The sequence below is a fragment of the Hemitrygon akajei genome, chromosome 4, assembly GCF_048418815.1.
Source record: "Hemitrygon akajei chromosome 4, sHemAka1.3, whole genome shotgun sequence".
In the NCBI taxonomy this organism is placed as follows: Eukaryota; Metazoa; Chordata; class Chondrichthyes; order Myliobatiformes; family Dasyatidae; genus Hemitrygon; species Hemitrygon akajei.
This window is the reverse complement of record NC_133127.1, coordinates 70469875-70491560: the sequence shown is the minus strand read 5'-3', so window position 1 is coordinate 70491560 and position 21686 is coordinate 70469875. Positions and strand designations below refer to the sequence as shown.

The 21686-nt window shown below is 39.6% G+C and overlaps 1 protein-coding gene across 2 annotated transcripts in view; it reads left to right on the top strand.

Moving 5' to 3' along the window:
* fat4 (FAT atypical cadherin 4) overlaps positions 1–21686 on the top strand; it is a 363521-nt gene that overhangs the window by 213042 nt on the left and 128793 nt on the right. For both annotated transcript variants that reach the window (XM_073042814.1, XM_073042815.1), the window contains exons 6-7: positions 2920–3842; positions 6491–6665. In XM_073042814.1, coding sequence (XP_072898915.1) covers positions 2920–3842; positions 6491–6665 — 1098 coding nt within the window. The remainder of the gene's footprint in view (positions 1–2919; positions 3843–6490; positions 6666–21686) is intronic.

Below are 21686 nucleotides of genomic sequence, written 5' to 3'. Positions count from 1 at the left end.
AAGATGTCTTGCTATAATATATTCAGACCAAAATTAACATCAAACCAGAGGTTATTAGGATTCAAGATTATTAAAGTTTGGTTAAAGCTATATATGAAGAGGCAAAGATATTTATAGATGTAATTCCAGAGACTTACTTTTAAAAGACTGTGCTGAGTTCTTATTATAGCTGGAGTAGAGCAGGTGTTCTAACATTTTGTAGTTGCTGTCCAGTCTCGATTTGAGTTTACTCTAATATTGTGTAATAAATTACTGACAAATAAATGTTACTTCAGACCCAAAAAGGGAATGTTTTAAAAATAGTTTTGTCACTAAAGTTTCATTCTTGTCATGTTGTGTATCAATTCAGTTCAACAAACTACTTGAACAAAACAAGTTTAGCAGGTTTTTAAGGAAAAAGAATTCTAGTTTTGCATTTAAAATTTTGCATTCTCCTTTTCACCTTGTAGATTTCTTCTTGCTGCTTTTCTGAACCATTACCCAGTTGAATGAGACATCACTCATCCCATTCCTTGCTTTTCTAATCTGTGAGATTCAGAAAAACAGTAATGACTTCTTTGCTGCAGCTAATAATTTATCCATTGACCATCTATTCTCTGTGCTACCACTTAACAATAGCATCAAAAAACTGTAATTTTCTGTATTCTCCATGTATGTTATTTTACCTCATTCCTTCACTTCATTCCTTAATTATTTATTTCTAAATCATCTGACCAGTTATCCAGCATTTATTAATAGATGAGTAGAAATTATTTCTAATTAAATATGGACAGGATTGAAACCATCATCAGAGGCTGCACCTGGAGTACTTTGTGCAGTTCTGGTCTCCATACTTGAGGAAGGATATACTGGCTTTGGAGGCAGTCCAGAGGAGGTTCACCAGTTTGATTGCAGAGAAGAAGGGGTTAACCTATGAGGAGAGATTGAGTCTCCTGGAACTATACTCTCTGGAATTCAGAAGAATGGGAGGGGATCTTATATAAATATACAAAATTTTGAAAGGGATAGATAAGCTAGAAGTAAGAAAGTTGAGCAGAAAGATCAGCTCAGATGAATGTGTGCTTCGAAGGGAACTATTTGGATTTCCTTTTGAAAAGGAAAGTGAAGCCTTATGACCTTCCTGATGTGGCATGAAAGTCTAAAGGGCTCGAACATCCACACCAAAGATGAACCTATTGGGTGCAAGGGATTGGAAATTTTCAGATTGGTGGAGGGCATCAGAATGTCAATAATGTAAGTAGAAAGGGTCTGGAATGGAAGGTAAGGTCAAATCAATGGTGGAAAAATGTTTGCTAGGGCTAGAACATGCTGAATTAATGGGTTTACAGGGAATAAATATATAACCTGAATAAGTAACATTCAAATATGCAGTAATTCCTCAGTTTTCTTCACGTACATGTAGAATCAGGTTTAGTGTATGTATATAAGATCTTAACAATGGGAAAGGATAGAGAGGCATGGAGAGAGCCTTTTTATTAGCATGCATTTTCTATGCCCATATGTTACATTATAAAAATTAATATTGCAGTTAAATTATGCACTTCTGGTAGAGGAATGAAGGTGGGAAAGATGGAATTGCAGGGTCGGTTGTTAATTGGTTTTTCAATTAATATACAGATGTCCTAAGAAAAAGGTGAAGCTTGAGAGATATTTATGTCAGAAGACTTTGATCAAGAATATAGTGCTCTAAAGAAAGTGATTAAGTACGAGATGAATGAAGCCAAAAGTGTTTGAAATTGAGGTACCAGAGGAAGATAAAAGCATTGTAGGTGAATGGAGTTTTGTAATAGATGGGACACAAGTGTTATATTTCATGTTGAGGTGGAGTTCATGGTGCTTTCAGGCCACCAAGATCACTGGAAAAAGCATGGAAATGACAGAGCCAGGAATGAGAGAGTTAGCGATCTAAAAGCTAAAAGGCTAGGTGCTGGAGATCTGAAATTAAAGCCAAAAATGCTGGAAATACGCAGCAGGTGAGGCAATATTTGTAGAGAAATAGTCATTGACCATGATTAAATATTGTCACCCTAAAATATTGGTTAAATGTTTCCCCCATCAGAGTGTTTCTAGTGTGTTTTTTAAAATTTGCTTCCTTGTAAGTTTCAGAAACGAGAGGAAAATTCTCAGCGATGTACTTGACTGTACATTATTTAAGGCTGTTTGAGTAATGCTACAGATAGAGCTGTTGTGTCACAGTTCCAGTAATCCGATGCAATCATGGCTTCCAGTGCTGAATATGTGGAGTGAGCATGTTTCCCCTATGACTACATAGATTTCTCCTGGTGCAATAGTTTGCTGCCATCTCCAAAGGGCATGCTAGGTGGGGGCTTAACTCACCACTGTAAATTGTCCCTGGTAAAATTCCGTGATAGGAAAATCTGGTGGCGGGGGGGGGGGGGTGGGGTTGGTGTTGTGGTGGCTGTAGTTGCTCTGAAAGCCAGCATCAACTTAATGGATTGAATGGTCTTCTACATCATAAAGAATAATGGGATTCAGAAGTTGAACACTTTAAATCAGAATAATTTCACTGCTTTCATGTGAAATATTCAGTGTTGAATTGTCTGTTAATAATGCAGACTGTTTATGTGCTCTATGCGTGTTGGTAACATCATTACGTGCATAATTTTATGAGGAGGTAAATAACAAGAGCATTAGGTTGAATCACAATAGGAAACATCCAGTCCAATTTCCCAATTTCAGGCTTTCACTGGGAAATCTGTGCAAGTGCTGTAAAACATGCCCTGGGTTGCATGTTATTGAGTAATAATTGAATAAACAGTTTGACAGTCAGCATTTGAAACACCTCAAAAGACTATTCCACTGATTACATGTCATCTTATTTCAACTGGATTACACTGTACAAAACCATCTTTTAAACACTTGATATGCTCATTATGTTTTCTCTTTTTCTTTTTCCAGGACTGAATTCTCAGTTGGAATACAACATTGCATCTGGTGATTCATTGCAGTATTTTAATATTGACAATAATGGTGTCCTGAGTGTAAGGCGAGAGCTAGATCGGGAAAGCCAGTCATTCTACAACCTGCTAATTATGGCTCATGATTTATCTTTGTTGCCTGCAAGTAGGCTCACAAGCACAGCGCAAGTGTCTGTTATTCTTCTGGATGTCAATGACAACCCACCGAGATTTATTTCCTCAACAATGGCATATATGCAAGAAAACTCTCCTGTGAACACTATTGTCTATAAAGCTCAAGCCACTGATCCTGACAGTGGACCAAACAGTTACGTTGAGTACACGTTACTGAGTCACTCAGCAAACAAGTTCAGTATCGGAACAATAGATGGCACACTACGATTAACTGGTGAACTAGACAGGGAAGAAGTCTCCAATTATACATTGACAGTGATTGCTACAGACAAGGGTGAGCCTCCACTCTCTTCATCAATGGACATTACTGTTATTGTACTTGATGTGAATGATAACCCTCCTGTCTTTCAGCAAGCTCTCTATGAAGTTGAAATTAGTGAAAACACACTTAGTGGGATTGATCTGATACAGGTCACTGCTGCTGACTTAGATGAAGGAACTAATGGTCAGGTTCGGTACCATATCGCCAGTGGAAATCTGAACAATGATTTTCGACTTGATTCTGTCACTGGTGTACTATCAGTAGCTAAGCAACTTGATCGTGAAACACGACCCTCATATTCTCTGACTGTCCATGCAACTGATCGTGGAAGCAGCCCACAAACTGCCACTGCTGTAGTGAACATAAATCTCACCGACATGAATGACTTTATTCCTGTCTTTGAGTTGTCACCCTATACAGTACACGTGCAGGAAAATGCACAGAATCTGCCAGTGTCCATCTTGCAGGTTGGTGATATAAATCTTTTACTTGATCAGCAATAATTCTTCCATTTTTATGTAAAATTAATGCTGGTGATGAAATCTGGTGTATGTTGTTCAGGCATTGGTCAGTTCTTTTTTGTATTTATCTTAAAATTTTAAAATACAGTTAATCATACTGGTATCTGAGTCACAAAAAAAGCGAAGTACTGTTGGAACTCGGTAGCTAAGCAGCATCGGTGTGAGCAAAGGGATGTTCAGCATTTTGGGTTCAGGCTCAGCATCAGGACTGAGTGTTGAGGGAGGGTGAGACAGAGACAGGCCAGTGTTGTGTGGAATGCGATAAAGGGAGGACAATAAGGAGATGGAGCCAGATGGATGAGACTGAGGCTGGTAGGTAATATGTGGAAACGGTTAACGGAGGAATGATGGATAGATGCAACCAGGTGGAGAAGGAGATAGGAAAAGTAGGGCAAAGGAGAAGAAATGAGTCAGACAGGTATATCATGAATGGCAAGTGCAACCATATGGAGATGATTGATGGGACTTGGTAAGGTGGAGGGGATGCATAGAAAAGGTAAACAAAGATCCTGGGTAGATTGGTAATAGTGGGAAAAGGACACAGGAGCTGTGCGTTACATGAAACAAGAAAAATGACCCTTCATATCTTGGGTTGCAGCTGATTATGAATTTTTCTATTTTGTGGAGAAGGCTGGGGACAGTCAGATTGATATGGAATTGAGAAGGGGAATTCAGGTAGCAAAGTCAGGAGCTCAAGATTACTTATGAACGGAGTGCAGATGCTCTATAAAATGGACAACTAGTCTATGCTTGGTTTCATCGATGCAGAGGAAGCCACATCACAGACACTGAATGCAGTACACCAGACTGGAGGAGGTGCATGTAATTTACAGCCTCACCCAGAAGGGTTGTTCACGCCACTGAATGGTAGTGATGGAGGAGGTGTGTTATATGAGTTGCATGCTTTTACAGAGAAATTTATGCAAGTATTAAGTATTAAGTGCAGCACACACTGCTGAATTTTACAACAATGATGGTAAACGTTATTTAATTAACATCAAGTTTATTCAGGAAATAAATTGATTTCAATCCACAAAATTGGAAATTATTGTAACTGTTTCTAATTACATATGAAAAACTTAAAAAATGAAAAAGCTGGTTGCCTCTTCAGAATAAGAAATAGAAGTGAAATGTGTGCCATTTGTCTCGTCAAATCTGCTCTGCCATTCAGTAAGATCATGCTGGCTCCTACTTAATTTTCATGCCTCCTACTTATAATCTTGAATTGCCTAGATCGCGGAAACTCTACTTAAAATTTGGATGTATTCAATAGTGCAGTCATTTCTTCAATAGGTTCATAAATCACTATATCAGTGACCCAAAGCTTAATCCCTGAAATGCCCTGAAAAGATTCTCCTTGCTCGAATATATGTTAGATTTAGCCAAATTGATGAAAGGTGTGGGATTCATTATCAGAACCTGCAACTGACACAAATCTACCAGCAGTACCTGAATAAAATGACTAGTCTATTGTGAATTAATGGAAAGTAATGACTGGAATTATTACCATCTTTATAGTCACTCTAAAAGATTGTTGCACAGCTCACTTACAGCTGTTTCAGTTAGAAAAACATCATCGTGCCTAGGCACAAATGTGGCAAAGTATGAACAACAGCGAAGCTTAGACTAATGATTGGCAAATACGTAGTTGTTCATTCCATAAAATCATCAGGATTTGATCATGTGAAAGAGAGGAGCAGAACATTGTTTCTTGCCGTTACCATAATCATGTCTCCAACCATCATTACTGATCAGACCACACAAATACTGATGCTGCGTGCAGATCTTTGGCTGGTCTTTTTGGGCCAAGTGACTAGACACAAATCAATTCCACCATCTATATGATATATCTGGAAAATAATGGAATATAATTCATTTGCTTGAATAGATTCAGCACAGGCTACACAGAAGACTGATGCTCTCTGCAACAAAACCTAAACATCGACAGCTCCAGTGCATATATATTTAAATGTCCTGTAGCATTCATTGACAAGATCTCTCAAACCTGCAGCCTTGTAATCACTACTACCTGGAAAAGCAAGTCCAGTAGTTACATGGGAATTGACTCCACCCACAAGTTCTTCATATCACAGAATAATTAAACTTGGAAATGCGCTGCCATTCCTTTAGCATCCCCCCCCCCCCCCCCCAACAGTACTGCAATTCTTGTGGGAATAACTTAAGAGCAAGGACTGCAGCAGCTTATGGTAACGTTTCTAGGACAACACAAGATGGGCATTAAGTTCTAGTTTTATCAGTATATCTATCTATAAATATATATAAATAAAATTTTTTAAAAAGATCTTTATAAATTATTTATTTCAGTGTGAAATTGTAAGCAAGGCTGACTCTGACTGGTAGATAATCCCCAATTTCTAGCATCATATTGGCATAATTAATTTGATAGCATTAGCACATAAGTTCAATGTCCACAAATCTGGGTTGTAGAAACATCTGTAATACATTTATCTGCATACTTTCTGACAATATGCTTTTCTAAAGTTATTTGGTAGATGTACTTAATTAATGCACCACTATTTAATCAAGTGTGGCTACTTCCTTAGCCTTTAACATCCTGTGGATTTATTCTGTAGGTCATAGCTCGTGATGATGACCAGGGGCTAAATAGTCAGTTGACTTACACAATTGTTGGTGGAAATGAAGAAGGAGCTTTTACTCTGACATCCAATGGGCAGTTGAGCCTAGTTACAAGCCTTGATCGAGAAACAACAGCACAGTTTGTCTTGACTGTCATTGCAACTGATGCAGGTAAAATCACTAAACCAGTCTGCATTTTAGAGTAGTCCACTCACATACTCTTGCCATGTAAATGTAAAATGATTTGGAATATTTTTTAAACTGTAGATTAAATTTCTGCTCTTGACAGGAGTGCTGATTGAACAGGCAGGTGTAGAGGACAATGAGTCTATTTTTCAGAACACTGAATTTTCTAGGTGCTTATACTTAAAGATTGAGATGAAATGAGGAACTCTGAATAATATATGCTGGACCCCCATGCTTGATTCTCCAAACCAGGGCTCCCAATCTGGGGTTCACAGACCACTTGGTTAATGATAGGGGTCCATGGCATAAAAATGTTGGGAACCCCTGCTCTAGACAATCTTACCAGCAAGTAAAGTATTCAACAGAAGTAGAATTCAGCTGGATAAGACTTACTGGTTCTGAAATGGGTTCCAATGGGTTAGGAACAATGGAAGACTAAACTTTTTGGTATAATTCACTGTGTTTTGTTGTGTCAAGCAATCTGGGATTACTCAACAAAAATAATGGGCATGTGGTTACAGTGACATTGTAACATTCCAAAGCATTTAACACACCGAATTAGATCACCTCAAGATGGAAATGTAAGAGCACACCAATACGAGACTGAGAAACCTGTGTCTGGTAATAGTGCAGCACAGATGAATAAATGAAGGTAGTAATCTTCCTTTGCTCCCAGCTGGAATTATTTATCTGCGACTCTGCCACTTTTAACATTTTGATGTTACACCAGACATGGTAGGAATTACTGAACAAATGAAAGAGTCAGTTCATATGTTTTACCTTTTACTTAGCTGGGAGTTATGATAATAATGGAATTATTAGTAATAATGAAATATCATCTACTCAAAGTAAAATTAATTACCTCATAACAAAGCCAGAAAACAGCTGAGGAGAACCTTGGTGACGGACAGTTTTGGGTATTATTATTCAAGATCATCGATTCTTTCCAACTATGTCAAAATTATGCTTTTAATGCTGTTTCCAAAAATGTTATTTTCTGAAACAAATCTTATCTAATTCATTCCAGGTACATCTTGGAATGCATTTGACATATCTTCACAGCCCTGTAACTACAGTACCTTTCTGTGTCTCTTGTTTCCTGTATTCAATTTCCATCATTTATTTGATTGTTTCTCATTTTCCATCCATGGTGTTTTACCACACAGCATAACTTCCCCAGGCAGGACCAATGTTGACAAATCCACATATCACAAAAGGAAAAATTCTGCCAACAAGTTGAAAATTTAAAAACATACGAGGTCCTTGTGTTTGTTAATAGAGAAACAAATACAAAAACAAGGAAGTTCTGCCAAAACTTTATAGAACAGTGTTAGGTCTTAGTGGAAGTATTTTGCTCATTTTTATACACCATACTTTAGGAAATACATCCAGGTGCAGAAGAAATTTGATAGAATACTGAGTGGCTTTGGTTATTTGTAGAGACAGGAGAGATTGGAATTGTTCTCATAGTCATAGAACTTTACAGCATAGAAACAGGCCATTTAGCCCATCTTGTCTATGCCAAACCATTAATTTGCCTAGTCTCATCAAACTGCAACTGGACCATAGCCCACCATACCCCTCCATTCCGGTATCTTATCAACATTTCTCTTAAATGTTGAAATTGATCTCACATTCACCACTTGCGCTGGCAGCTTGTTCCACACTCTCATCTCCCTCTGAAAGAAGAAGTTTCCTCTCATGTTCCCCTTAAACATTTCACCTTTTTACCCCTCATAATTTTGTATGCCTCAATCAAATTTCCCCTCATTCTTCTATGTTCTAGGGAATAAAGTTCTAACCTATTGAGCTGTTCTCTATAACTCAGGGCCTCAAGCTCAGGCTTGTAAATTTTCTCTGCTCTTTTTCACTCTTACTTACATCTTTCCTATAGGTAGGTGACCAAAACTACACAGAGTACTCCAAATCAAGCCTCGCCAACATCTTATACAATTTCAACGTAACATTCCAGTTCCTCTACTCATGTTGATTTATGAAGGCCAATGTGCCAAATGCTTTCTTTACAACCCTATCTACCTGTGACACCACTGTCAAGGAATTGTGGATTTGTATGGAAATGTGGGAAAGTGTGTAGGGAACCGGAGGAAATACCAGAGGTGCTTAATGAATATTTTACTTCAGTATTCACTATGGAAAAGTGATTGTAGTGATGACTTGCAGCAGACTGAAAAGCTTGAGCATGTAGATATTAAGAAAGAGGATGTGCTGGAGCTTTTGGAAAGCATCAAGTTGAATAAGTTGCCAGGACTGAACAAAATGTACCCCAGGCTACTGTGGGAGGTGAGAGAGGAGATTGTTGAGTCTCTGGCGATGATCTTTGCATCATCAATGGGGACGGGAGAGGTTCTGGAGGATTGGAGGGTTGCAGATGTTGTTTCCTTATTCAAGAAAGGGAGTAGAGATAGCCCATGAAATTATAGACCAGTGAGTCTTACCTTAGTGGTCGGTAAGTTGATGGAAAAGATCTTTGGAGGCAGGATTTATGAACATTTGGAGAGGTATAATATGATTAGGAGTAGTCAGCATGGTTTTGTAAAGGGCAGGTTGTGCCTTATGAGCCTGATTGAATTTTTTGAGGATGTGACTAAAAACATTGATGAAGGAAGAGCAGTAGATGTAGTGTATATGGATTTTAGCAAGGCATTTGATAAGGTACCCCATGCAAGGCTTATTGACAAAGTAAGGAGGCATGGGATCCAAGGGGACATTGCTTTGTGGATCCAGAACTGGCTTGCCCACAGAAGGCAAAGAGTGGTTACAGACGGGTCATATTCTACATAGAGGGCGGTCACCAGTGGAGTGGCTCAGGGATCTGTTCTGGGACCCTTACTCTTCGTTAATTTTATAAATGACCTGGATGAGGAAGTGGAAGGATGGGTTAGTAAGTTTGCTGTTGAGGTTGGGGGTGTTGTGGATAGTGTGGCGGGCTGTCAGAGGTTACAGTGGGACATCGATAGAATGCAAAACTGGGCTGAGAAGTGGCAGATGGAGTTCAACCCAGATAAGTGTGAAGTGGTTCATTTTGGTAGGTCAGATATGATGGCAGAATATAGTATTAATGGTAAGACTCTTGGCAGTGTGGAGGATCAGAGGGATCTTGGGGTCCGAGTCCACAGGACACTCAAAGCAGCTGCGCTGGTTGACTCTGTGGTTAAGAATGCGTATGGTGTATTGGCCTTCATCTATCGTGGAATTGAATTTAGGAGCCGAGAGGTAATGATGCAGCTATATAGGACCCTGGTCAGACCCCACTTGGAGTACAGTGCTGAGTTCTGGTTGCCTCACTGCAAGAAGGAAGGATGTGGAAACCATAGAAAGGGTGCAGAGGAGATTTACAAGGATGTTGCCTGGATTGGGGAGCATGCCTTATGAGAATAGGTTGAGTGAACTCGGCCTTTTCTCCTTAGAGTGAGGGAGAATGAGAGGTGACCTGATAGAGGTGTTCAAGATGATGAGAGGCATTGATCATGTGGATAGTCAGAGGTTTTTCCCCAGTGCTGAAATGGTTGCCACTAGAGGACACAGGTTTAAGGTGCTGGGGAGTAGGTGCAGAGGAGATGTCAGGGGTATGTTTTTTACTCAGAGAGTGGTGAGTGCATGGAATGGGCTGCCGGCAACGGTGGTGGAGGCGGATACGATTGGGTCTTTTAAGAGGCTTTTAGATAGGTACATGAAGCTTAGAAAAATAGAGGGCTATAGGTAAGCCTAGTAATTTCTAAGGTGGGGACCTGTTCGCCAAAGGGCCTGTATTGTGCTATAGGGTTCCTATGTATTCCCAGATCCCTTTGTTCTATCACGTTCCTCAGTGCCTTACTGCTCACTGCCTAAGACCTACCCTGGTTGATCCTCCCAAAGTGCAAAACCTCACGTTTATCTGCATTGAATTCCATCTGCCATTTTTCACCACTTTTTCCCATCTGGTCCAGATCCCACCGAAAACTTTGATAGTCTTCCTTGCTGTCCACTACAGCCACAATCTTGGTATTATTTCCAAATTTGGTGATCAAGTTTAGCGCATTATCAGGCAAATCGTTGATATAGATGACAAACAACAACGGACCCCGCACCGATCCCTGTGGCACACCATTAGTCAAGGTGTTCCAGTCAGAGCGGCAACTGTCTACAAGCACTCTGATTCCATCAGTGAAGCCAGTGTCTAATCCAATTTACTGCCTCATCTTGAATGTCTAGTGACTAAACCTTCTTGACCAACCTCCCATGAAGGGCCTTGTCAAGCCCGTTGTCCCTGTAGACAACATCCACTGCCTTTTCTTCATCAAATTTCCTGGCAACCTCCTTGAAAAACTCTATAGGATTGATTAGACATGACTTAGCACACAAAGCTATGTTGACTATCCCTAATCAGCCCTTGTCTATCCAAATACTTTTATATCCAGTCCCTTACACTATCTTCCAATAACTTTCCCACTACTGATGTCAGGGTCACTAACCTATAATTTCCTGGCTTATTCTTAGAGCTTTTCTTAAACGACTGAACAACGTTAGCTATCATCTAATCCTCCAGAAACTCACCAATGGCTAAGGATGTTTTAAATACCTCTGCTAGGACCCCTACAATTTCTGCACCAGCCTCCCGCAAGGTCCAAGGGAATATCTTGTCAGGCCCTGGGGATTTATCCACCCTAATTTGCCTCAAGATGGCAAACACCTCCTCGGAGTTCTGCATTGACTCACATCTATAGATTGTGTCTCTGTCTCCTGAGTAAATACAGATGCAAAAAATCCATTTATGATCTTCCCATCTCTGTCGGCTCTATCCATAGATCTGAACTTCCAGAGGAGCAATTTTGGCTCTTGCTTGATTCAAGATGTCCCTAACCCTGGCACATGGAAAGCAACAAAGCATCTGGGAATCTGAATCTCATCCACCAAACCTCCTTTCTGTTCCTCTAAACAATAAATCCCCATTCAATACAGCTTGCCCCTCCCCCTCCTCCCTCTGAGCCACAGAGCCAGACTCAGTGCTAGAGACCTGACCTTTGTGGCTTTCTTCTAAAACGTCATCCTCCCCAACAGTATCTAAACTGGTACATTTGTTGTCAAAGGGAATGGCCACAGTGGTACTCTGCACTGACTGCCTATCTCCTTGCCCCTCCTGATAGTTGCCTGTGTCCTGCACTTTGAGTGTAACTACCTCTGTGTATGTCCCATCTGCCAGCCCCTCAGCCTTCAAAATGATATGGAACTCATCCAGTTGCAACTCCAGCTCCTTAACTGAAGCTGCAACTGGATGGACTTCTTGCAGGTGTAGTCATCAGGGACTCTGGAGGTCTCCCTACCTTTCCACATCCCGCGAGAGGAGCATTCACCTATCCTGCCAGGCATCCCCACTCTTCTAAATGTGCATTAAGAAAGAATGAAAAAATAAATAATAACAAAAATCTAGCTGCAGTTATGCCTGTCCTTGCCAATGGCTCGATGAGTCAAAGCCTCAACTTCCCACTCAAACACTAGTTCACTCACAATGGCTGCTCTGCTTAAATCTAACTTCTTTATATTTGCCCTTGCCAGATGTCTAATTATGTGCAATCCAATGTCTCCTTGATACTCCGCTCCATTCTTTTTAACTCTCTTTCTCCCTATGCAATCCAGTATCTCCTTGGGACTATGGTGCACAAAATATGCCAACTTTCTCCACTCAATTCCTGTATACTTTCTCTCCCTCTTCACAATTTGGTGTCTCTTCTGGAACTGTGACATATAAAATGTGCCAATTGCCCCCACTCACTTCTTTTAAACTCTCCCTCTTAGCAATTTGATGTCTCCTCGGGAGCTCAGGAACTTATCCTTCAGACAGAGAAGTTTCTTACAATGGTCAATAGTGATGTTCAGAAGAATGAATGATTTTGATAAAGTTGCGAGAGATGAGCAATATATATATGATCAGTAAGTATTGCAAAAGCAAGAAAGGGAAAAAATTATTCAAGGCATTGTTCAGAAATTCAGAATTCTCCTGCTTTCTGCTGCTACCCAGCCATATGCCTGGTAACTTCCTCACCCTCATCAGGTGACACCCTGCTAGGGCGGTCATTGGCTCTTAGAATAATTAGAACAAAGACTTCTTGTGTAGATAGTTATATTATAAAATTGCAGATGGATGAATTGTTGTGCTTATCTGAAATCCCTATCAGATGATGAAATTTACAATGACATGTCAGTTGTAATCTAAAGATTGGTTAACATCTACATTAGCCATTGTGGTCCACCAGCCAATATTAGTTGCTGAAGCTTGGTTGAGTCTCTCACAATCTTGTATTATTTCTGGGCAATGCTTGTAGTCTCAGACAGACTGGTCATTTACAACTAGTCATATATTCTATATTACATTCAATTTCTATTCTATTTCAATATTCTATTCAATTTATTATGTCTTGTACTTTCAACTCTCTCCCCATATTGGTAAGACATGCAGTAATAAATGCCAGGTTATCTGCTGAATTGCAGCAGACACCTTGTGCCATTGTCATTTTCAATAAACTTGAGTGGCTTGAGAATAGTTGATACTGATGTAATTGGCTATCTGGAGCTTATGGTTTAACTTCTTACTCAGTAAGATGCATCTCAATAGAAAATACAGTCTGGTGTATGTATGATGTTTTTATATAAGAGACAACATGTGCAATGTTTATGCATTCATATTATTGTTTCTAGAACTTAAGTACTAGTCTTAATGAGCCACATATTCTCCTCCTTTCTGCCTTCAACAGAGGCTACTCCCTCAATTATTTATCTCTCCATCCATCCCCGCTTACTCCTTCCTGATTCCTGGCACTTTCCCTGCAACATTTGTTCCCACCCTCCATCCAGGAACCAAAACATCCTTTCAGGTGAGGCAAAGATTTGCATGCACCTCATCCAATCGCATCAGTAAGATCATGCAAAGACTGTGTGACTAATTTGCAGCGTAGCTGGGCTCCTTCCACAATGACCATCCAAGCTCCCGGATGTATGCCATTTCAATTTGCTTTCCATCTCCCACATCTGTCCATCTTTGGCCTTCCCCACTGCCAGGGTGAGGCCTAAAGAAAATTGGAGGAATCAGCTGCTCATATTCTACTGCATTATACACCAGAATGGAATTAACATTGAGTTTTCAAGTTTTAGATAACCCTAATCTTTAAGACCTCTCCCTGATTCTCCCATTTTTATTTCCCTTTCTCATTCATCCCCCTATCACCCTTTTACATCCCTAACTGTCTTGATCTGCCCAACATCCTTCAGCCCTCCTTAGTCCACCTATCACTCTGCTCTACTCACTTTATACACATGGCTGTGAGGCGAAGTACAGCTCTAATGCCATACTTAACTCTGCTGATGACACCACTGAGGGAGATTGAACATCTGCCTGAGTGGTGTCACAACAGCAACCCTCACTCAATGTCAGCAAGATCAAGGAGCTGATTATTGACTTCAAGAGGAGGAAACTAGAGGTTCATGAGCCAGTTCTCTTTGGGGGATCAGAGGTGGGGAGGGACAGCAACTTTAATTTCCTCACTGTTCAAAGTATCTGTTCTGAGCCCAGCATGCAAGCGCCATTATGAAGAAAGCATGACAGCGCCTCTATTTTCTTAGAAGTTTGTGTAGATTTGGGCATGCCATTTAAAACTTTGACAAACTTCTATAGTTATGCGGTGTAGAGTCTATTGACTGGTTGCAACACAGTCTGGTATGAAACCACCAATGCTCGAATGGAAAAGCATACAAAAAAGTAGTGGATACTGCCCTCCCCACTACTGACCACATCTATACAGACTGCTGTCACAGGAAAGCAGCATCCATCATCAGGGACCCCCACCACCTAGGCCATGCATTTTTCTCGCTACTACCATCAGGAATAAGGTACAGGAGTCTCAGGATTCACATTATCAGATTCAAGAACAGTTATTACCCCTCATCTATCAAGCTCTTGAACCAGAGGGTAGAACTCCACTCACCCCATTAGTGAACTGTTCGCAGAATTTATTGAATCACTTTCAAGGACTCTTCATCTCAAGTTCTCAATATTTATTGCTTATTTATTTATGATTATTATTAGTATTTTTTTTGTATTTACACAGCTTGTTGTCTTTTGCACAATGATCGTTAGTCCATCTTGCTGGGTGCATTCTTTAATTAATTTTATTGTTTCTTTGTATTAATTGTGAATGCCTGCAAGTAAATAAATTCCAGGGTTGTGTACATATATATGTATGTAATTTAATAATAAATTTACTTTGAACTCACTCTTCCTCTCTTTATACATGTTATTGCCCTTCTCCACTCTTAGTCCTGATTCAGGGTTTCTATCGACAATTCCCTTCCTTCCACAGATGCTCCGTGACCCCTTTCAGCAAATTGTTTGTTGCTCCAGATTCTAGTTTCTGCATTCACTTGTGTCTCCTGCTGTTCAGTTAAATTTGACAGCCCAAATGGTGATAAGTAGTTACACCTTTGTAGCAGTGTGGACTTATTTAACAACATACACAAGATGCTGAAGGAACTCAGCAGGGAGTATCTATGGAGGGAAATAAGCAGTTGACATTTCGGGCTGAGACCCTTGATCAGGACTCAAAGAGATGTCCAAAGGGAGAACTCAATCAAAGACCTCCTTAAGAACAGCCATCCTGAAGTTTGGAACTTCTACATATGCACGTGTATGTATAGGAATCCTGAACTTACAAGAACTGATAACAGTCACATACGCTAGTGCTAGAATGTCCAATTAAAAACAGGGCTACTATTCTCCAGTAAAATCAGCCATCTACTGTTCAGCCATAGCTTGCCATCTTGTACAGCCAGCACATTGCACTGCCGTAGAACCATCATTTCAGATGCATCCAGATCCTTTTTGAGTGTGAATCACAAGTGCTTATGATTCACCTTATCTTTTGAATTGTGTCATATTCACGAGTTTTTTATATTGGTTCAAAACTTTCTGGTTACATTTAAACCCCACATTTTCAATCCCTGTTTATCTGACAGAAGAATAATTTCTCACATACTATCTAGGAAGTTGTTTTAGCTGAAATTTCATGCAGATGCTTCAGGGAAAATAAACAGTTCTTGCAAGTGCAATCTGTCTTTGGGTTACTTAGAAGGGATTATACCTAGACATTGTGAAATGCTAAGAAATGACAAGCATATGTTTCTTTGACAAAAAAAATGAATGCAATCCAGAGTCCTGGGATAATGATTATTTTGAGTCTGAATATTATTTTGGTGGTTTGGAAGTTGTGCTTAGTTAAGGAGTTAGTGTATCTAATGAAATGTGCATCCTCATCTTATGTACCAATCTGTTTAGGTAGCTGTGTCTATATCCATTATTACTTTTGATGGTAATAGTTAACCTTCTCAAAATACAAATTAAACACTGGAAATTTTGTTTAGATGTTTCTGCAGATGTCAAAGCATGTGCATAGAGAGATGAATATTTGGACATTACCTCACTTTTTTTAATATACAGTATTTCTGTTGCACTTTTTAAAATCCGTTCAATATATGTAATTGATTTACTTGTTTATTTATTATCATTATTTTTATTTATTATTATTATTTTTCTCTGCTAGATTATGCATTGCATTGAACTGCTGCTGCTAAGTTAACAAATTTCACGTAACATGCAGGTGATAATAAACCTGATTCTGATTCTGATCAAGTCATGTTAGTCAGTTTTCAAACCGGACAGAAAAAGTCTATTTGCATCACTTCCAGCAGAATTTAAAATCTAGTTAAGAATTCCCTCCATTATTATTACATTAAGGAAGAAATTGAGTTTCTTAGGTTCAGCTGGACGAAATGGGCCAAGAGGGTGTTTCGGTGCTGTATTGCTCTATGACTCCATGTTAATGCAGTAGTAGCAAGAAAGGAAATATACCATATTTATGAAGCCTTGAGAGTAACTATTTCCTTGAAAGTTGCAATAAAAACTGAAAGTGATTTTTTTCTTTTAAATATAATTGAAAAGATATTTTCCTACCCATCTTTTTTGTTTGTAGCCTAAATAAATCATAGGATTGCATTTTCAACATTTCTGACAGATCTGGCAGATCTGTCTCAAAATTGAAACAGCTATTTATTTTTGGAGTTAATTTCTGCACTATTTTTAACTATATATAGTTGTTTGTGAGTTTGCCCCATTCATAATGCATGGCCCTTCCTAACAATTACCAAAAACTTTTGTCAATTGTGACAAGTACTTTTTTTGTGCACTGAATATATGGTGTAAATTTTGCTATTTGACTGAGTAGTGGAAATACTAGCCAATTATGTATCACAGAACAAGATCACATCTATAATAAGGTTGCACCTTCCAGCAATACCATTGTGTGGTACTCAGGACCCCAATGTGGCCTGTAGCCTTTTCATTGTCAGACCAGCAGCATGGTATATGTATGAAGATGAATAATAATGGTGGAGAGTAGGAGATGGAGGTTTGGATGCCATTATGGCTGTAATGTGCACCACTCCTTATTCATTATGTACACTTTCCAGCTTCTACTCTCTCTCCTCCTCCCCAAAGAGAATCTCCTATTCCTGGTTTCTTGTTAGAATTTAGAAGAGTACCACTGCTTTGAAGAGTCTGGTTAGTGTATTTTGAAAGATGTTAACAGATCTCTCCTTTTACCTGATGTGCATCTTCAACAAGCTAATTTTTTCAGATAGTTTATTTTCTTGTTGGTGGCCTTGCCTTTACAGGTTATCAACAGCTATTTTTATGGGTTTTTATGTCTTTGTAATTAATCAGCCCTAAAGTCAGTTCAGAGGCATGAAGAAGTTAAGGTGAGTGCACAGTGCATAGGAGCTTGCATTAGGAATGCAAGCAGGGATGTACTGCACTCACACCACCCACTACTCCCAACAGTCATCTAAAGTAAATATGATGCATGTGTACACATTTGTCTTACAACATTAGTAATGGATATTCATGCTTGTTGAAAAGATGGTAAATCTAAAGACCTGTGCACCCTTGACTCCATAAGTTTCTCATTTGTTCCTACCTGCCTATATCTGCTATGTACCTTGTTTTCTTTTCTCAACCAAGGCTTCAATATCACTTGAAAACCAAGGTTCCATAAACCTGTTATCTTTACTTTTTATTCTGACAGGCACACTAGATCTTTTCTGGTACCATCAGAAAGATATCAGAAATTCTTTCTCGTATCACTCTCCAATTTAGAATCTCAGCCCATGGGCCAAGTATATTTTTTTCCATATTTACTTTGAAACTAATGGCATTATGATCACTAGTTGCAAAGTGTTCCCCTGCACAAATTTTGGTCACTTCACCTGTCTCATTCCCAAATAGGAGATCAAGCATTGCACATTTGGCAAACTTTATCCCATCTAGTCCTTTTACAGTATCAGAGTACAAGCCAATATGTGGAAAGTTTAAATCAACTACTATAGTTAAATTAAAATCACCTAATACATCACAGCCTAGTATGGAAGCACCAATCCCCTTAAACAGAAAAGTGGTGGATACAGCCCAGTCCATCACAAGTAAAGCATGAATACTGTCACAGGAAAGCAGCATCCATCATCAAGGATTCCCACATCCAGGCCATGCTCTATTATTGCTACCATCAAGGAGAAGGTACAGGAGCCTCAGGACCTATACCACGAGGTTCAGGAATCGACAGTAACCCACAGTATCAGCCTCTTGAACCAGAGGGGATAACTTCACTCAGCTTCACTTGCTGAATGGTTCCTACAGCCTGTGGACCCACTTTCAGGATCTTCATCTCGTGTTCTAGATATTTATTGCTAATTTATTTTTTTCTTTGCTTTTGTATTTGCATTTTGTTGTCTTTTGCACATTATTTTTGTCTGTCCTATTAGGTGCAGTCTTTCATTGATTCTTTTGTGTTTCTTAGATTTACTGTGTATACCCACAAGAAAATGAATCTCAAGGTTATATATGGTGATATATACTTTGATAATAAACTTACTTTGAACTGTAAACAGAGGCTGAATTCAAAGAGATTGGATGAACAAAAATGTATCCAGTCCACTAGAGGAGCTAAATACAAATAACTAACGTGGAATGCATATAGTTAGACACATAGTCATAGAGAACTACAGGACAGAAAAAGGGGATTGGGTCGGGAGGACAGAAACAGACCCTTCAGTCCATCTAGTCCATGCTGAACTGTTATTCTGCATCATCCTATGGGCCTGCACCTGGACCATAGGCCTCCATACTACTCCCATCCATATACTTATACAAACTTCTCACCAGTGTTTAAATTGTACCCACATTCACTACATACACAGCCACCTCATTACCACCATCTAAGTGAAAAACTTCCCTCCTCATGTTCCCCTTAAACATTTCACCTTTCACCCTTAACACCTGATTTCTAGTTCCAGTCTCACCCAACCTCCATGGAGAAAGCCTGCTTGCATTTATCTTTATCTATGCCCCTCATAATTTTGTATACCTCTGTCAAATCTCCCCTCATTCTCCTCTGCTCCAGTCTTTACCTATTAAGCCTTTCCCTATAAATAAGGCCCTCAAGCCCCAGCTACATCTTTGTAAATTTTATCTCTACTCTCTCAATTTTATTTATATCTTTCTTGTAGGTAGGTGACCAGAACTGCACACAGTACTCCCAAACGTAGGCCACAACAATGTCTTATACAACTTCAACATAAGATCCCAACTTCTGTACGCAATACTAGGCCATTTGGCCCATCAAGTCTGCTCTGTCATGTCATCATGGCTGATCCATATTTCCTCTCAACCCCAATCTCCTGCCTTCTCCCCCTATCCATCATGGCCTGACCAATCAAGACTCTATCACCCTCTGCATTAAATATACATAAAGACTGGCCCTCTACAGCTGCCTGTAGCAACAGATTGACCACTCTCTAATGAAATAAATTTCTCTCCATCTCCGTCCTAAAAGGATGCCCTCTATTTTGCAGCTATGTCCTCTGGTCTTAGACATTCCCACCATAAGAAATATCCTCTCCACATTCACTTCATCAAAGCCTTTTACCATTTGAATGGTTTCAGTTAGGTCACCCCTCCTTTTTCTAAATTCCAGTTAATACAGGCCCAGAGCCATCAAATGCTCTTAAATGACAAGCTATTTAGTTCTGGAATCATTTTCATGAACCTTCTTTGAACTCTGTCCAGTTTCAGCACATCCTTTCTAAGATAAGTGGTCCAAAACTGCACACAATACTCCAAGTGAGGCCTCACCAGTGCTTTATTAAGTATCAAAATTACATCTTTGCTTTATTTTCTAGTCCTCTTGAAATGAATGAATGCTGACATGGCATTTCCCTTCCTCACCATAGACTCAAACTGCAAATTGACATTTAGGAAATCCCAGATCCCTTTGCACCTTAGATTTTTGTATTTTCTCTCCATTCAAAAAATAGTCAGCCCTTTCATTACTTCTACCAAAGTGCATGACCATCCACTTCCTGATACTGTATTCCATCTACCACTTCTTTGCCCATTCTCCTAATCGGTCTAAGTCCTTCTGTAGCCTCCCTATTTCCTCAAAACTGCATGCCCCTCCACATATCTTCGTATCATCTGCAAACATTGCAACAAAGCCACTACTAATTCCATCATCCAAATCATTGACATAACTGAAAAAGAATTGGCCCCAACACAGACGCCTGTGGAACATCACTATTCACTGGCAGCCTACCAGAAAAGGCTCCCTTTATTCCCCCAATTTGCCTCCTACCAATCAGCCACTGCTTTATCCATGCTAGAATCTTTCTTGTAATATCATGGGCTCATAGTTTGTTAAGAAGCCTCATGTGTGGCACCTTGTCAAAGGCCTTCTGAAAATCCAAGTACACAACATTGACCAATTCTCCTTTGTCTATCCTGCTTGTTACTTCTTCAAAGAATTCCAAAAGATTTGTCAGGCAAGATTTTCCTTTGAGGAAACCATGCAGATTACAGCATATTTTATCATAAATCTCCAAGTTCCCCGAAACCATGTCCTTAACAATCAGCTCCAACATCTTCTGAACCATTGAACACAGACTAACTTTCTTCCGTCTCTCTCCCTTTTGAGGAGTTGAGTGGCATTTACAGTTTTACAGTCTTCTGGTCCATTCCAGAATCTAGTGATTCTTGAAAGATCATTACTAATGCCTCCATAATCTCTTCAACCACCTATTTCAGAACCTTGGGGTGTACACCATCTGGCCCAGGTGTCTTATCTACCTCCAGACCTTCCAGTTTCCCAAGTACCTTCTCTCTAGTTATGACAGCTTCACACACTTAATGCCCCTGACACCTGGTCTAATATCCACTCTTGCCTCTCTTTTAGACTTATGTCTTAAGACACTTTTTGTTACCTCTTTAATGTTATTGGCTAGCTTACTTTAGTATTCCATCTTTACCTTCTTAATGACTCTTTTAGTTGCCTTCAGCTGGTATTTAAAAGATTTCCAATTCCCTAACTTACCATTAACTTTTGCTCTATTATATGCCCTCCCTTTAGCTTTTATGTTGGCTTTGACTTCCCCTGTTAGCCATGGTTGTGTCATCTTGCCTTTAGAATACTTCTGTCTGTTTGGGATGTATCTATCCTGTGCCTTCCAAATTGCCTCCAGAACTTCCAGCCATTGCTGCTCAGCCGTCGTCCCTGTCAGTGTTCTTTTCCAATCAATTCTGACCAACTCCTCTCTCATACCTTTGTAATTTCCTTGACTCCACTGTAATAACGATACATCTGACTTCAGCTTCTCTTTCACAGATTTCAGGGTGAACTTGATCATAGTATGATCTCTTGCCTCTAAGGGTTCTCTTACCTTAAGCTCTCTAATTGATTCTGATTCATTGCAGAACACCCAATCCAGAATAGACTATCCCCTAGTGGCTCCATCATGAGGTGCTCTAAAAAGCCATTTCATAGGCATTCTAGAAATTCCCCTCTTGGAATCCCACACCAACCTGATTTTCCCAATCTACCTGCATACTGAAGGTTCCCTCATGTCTATTGTCATATT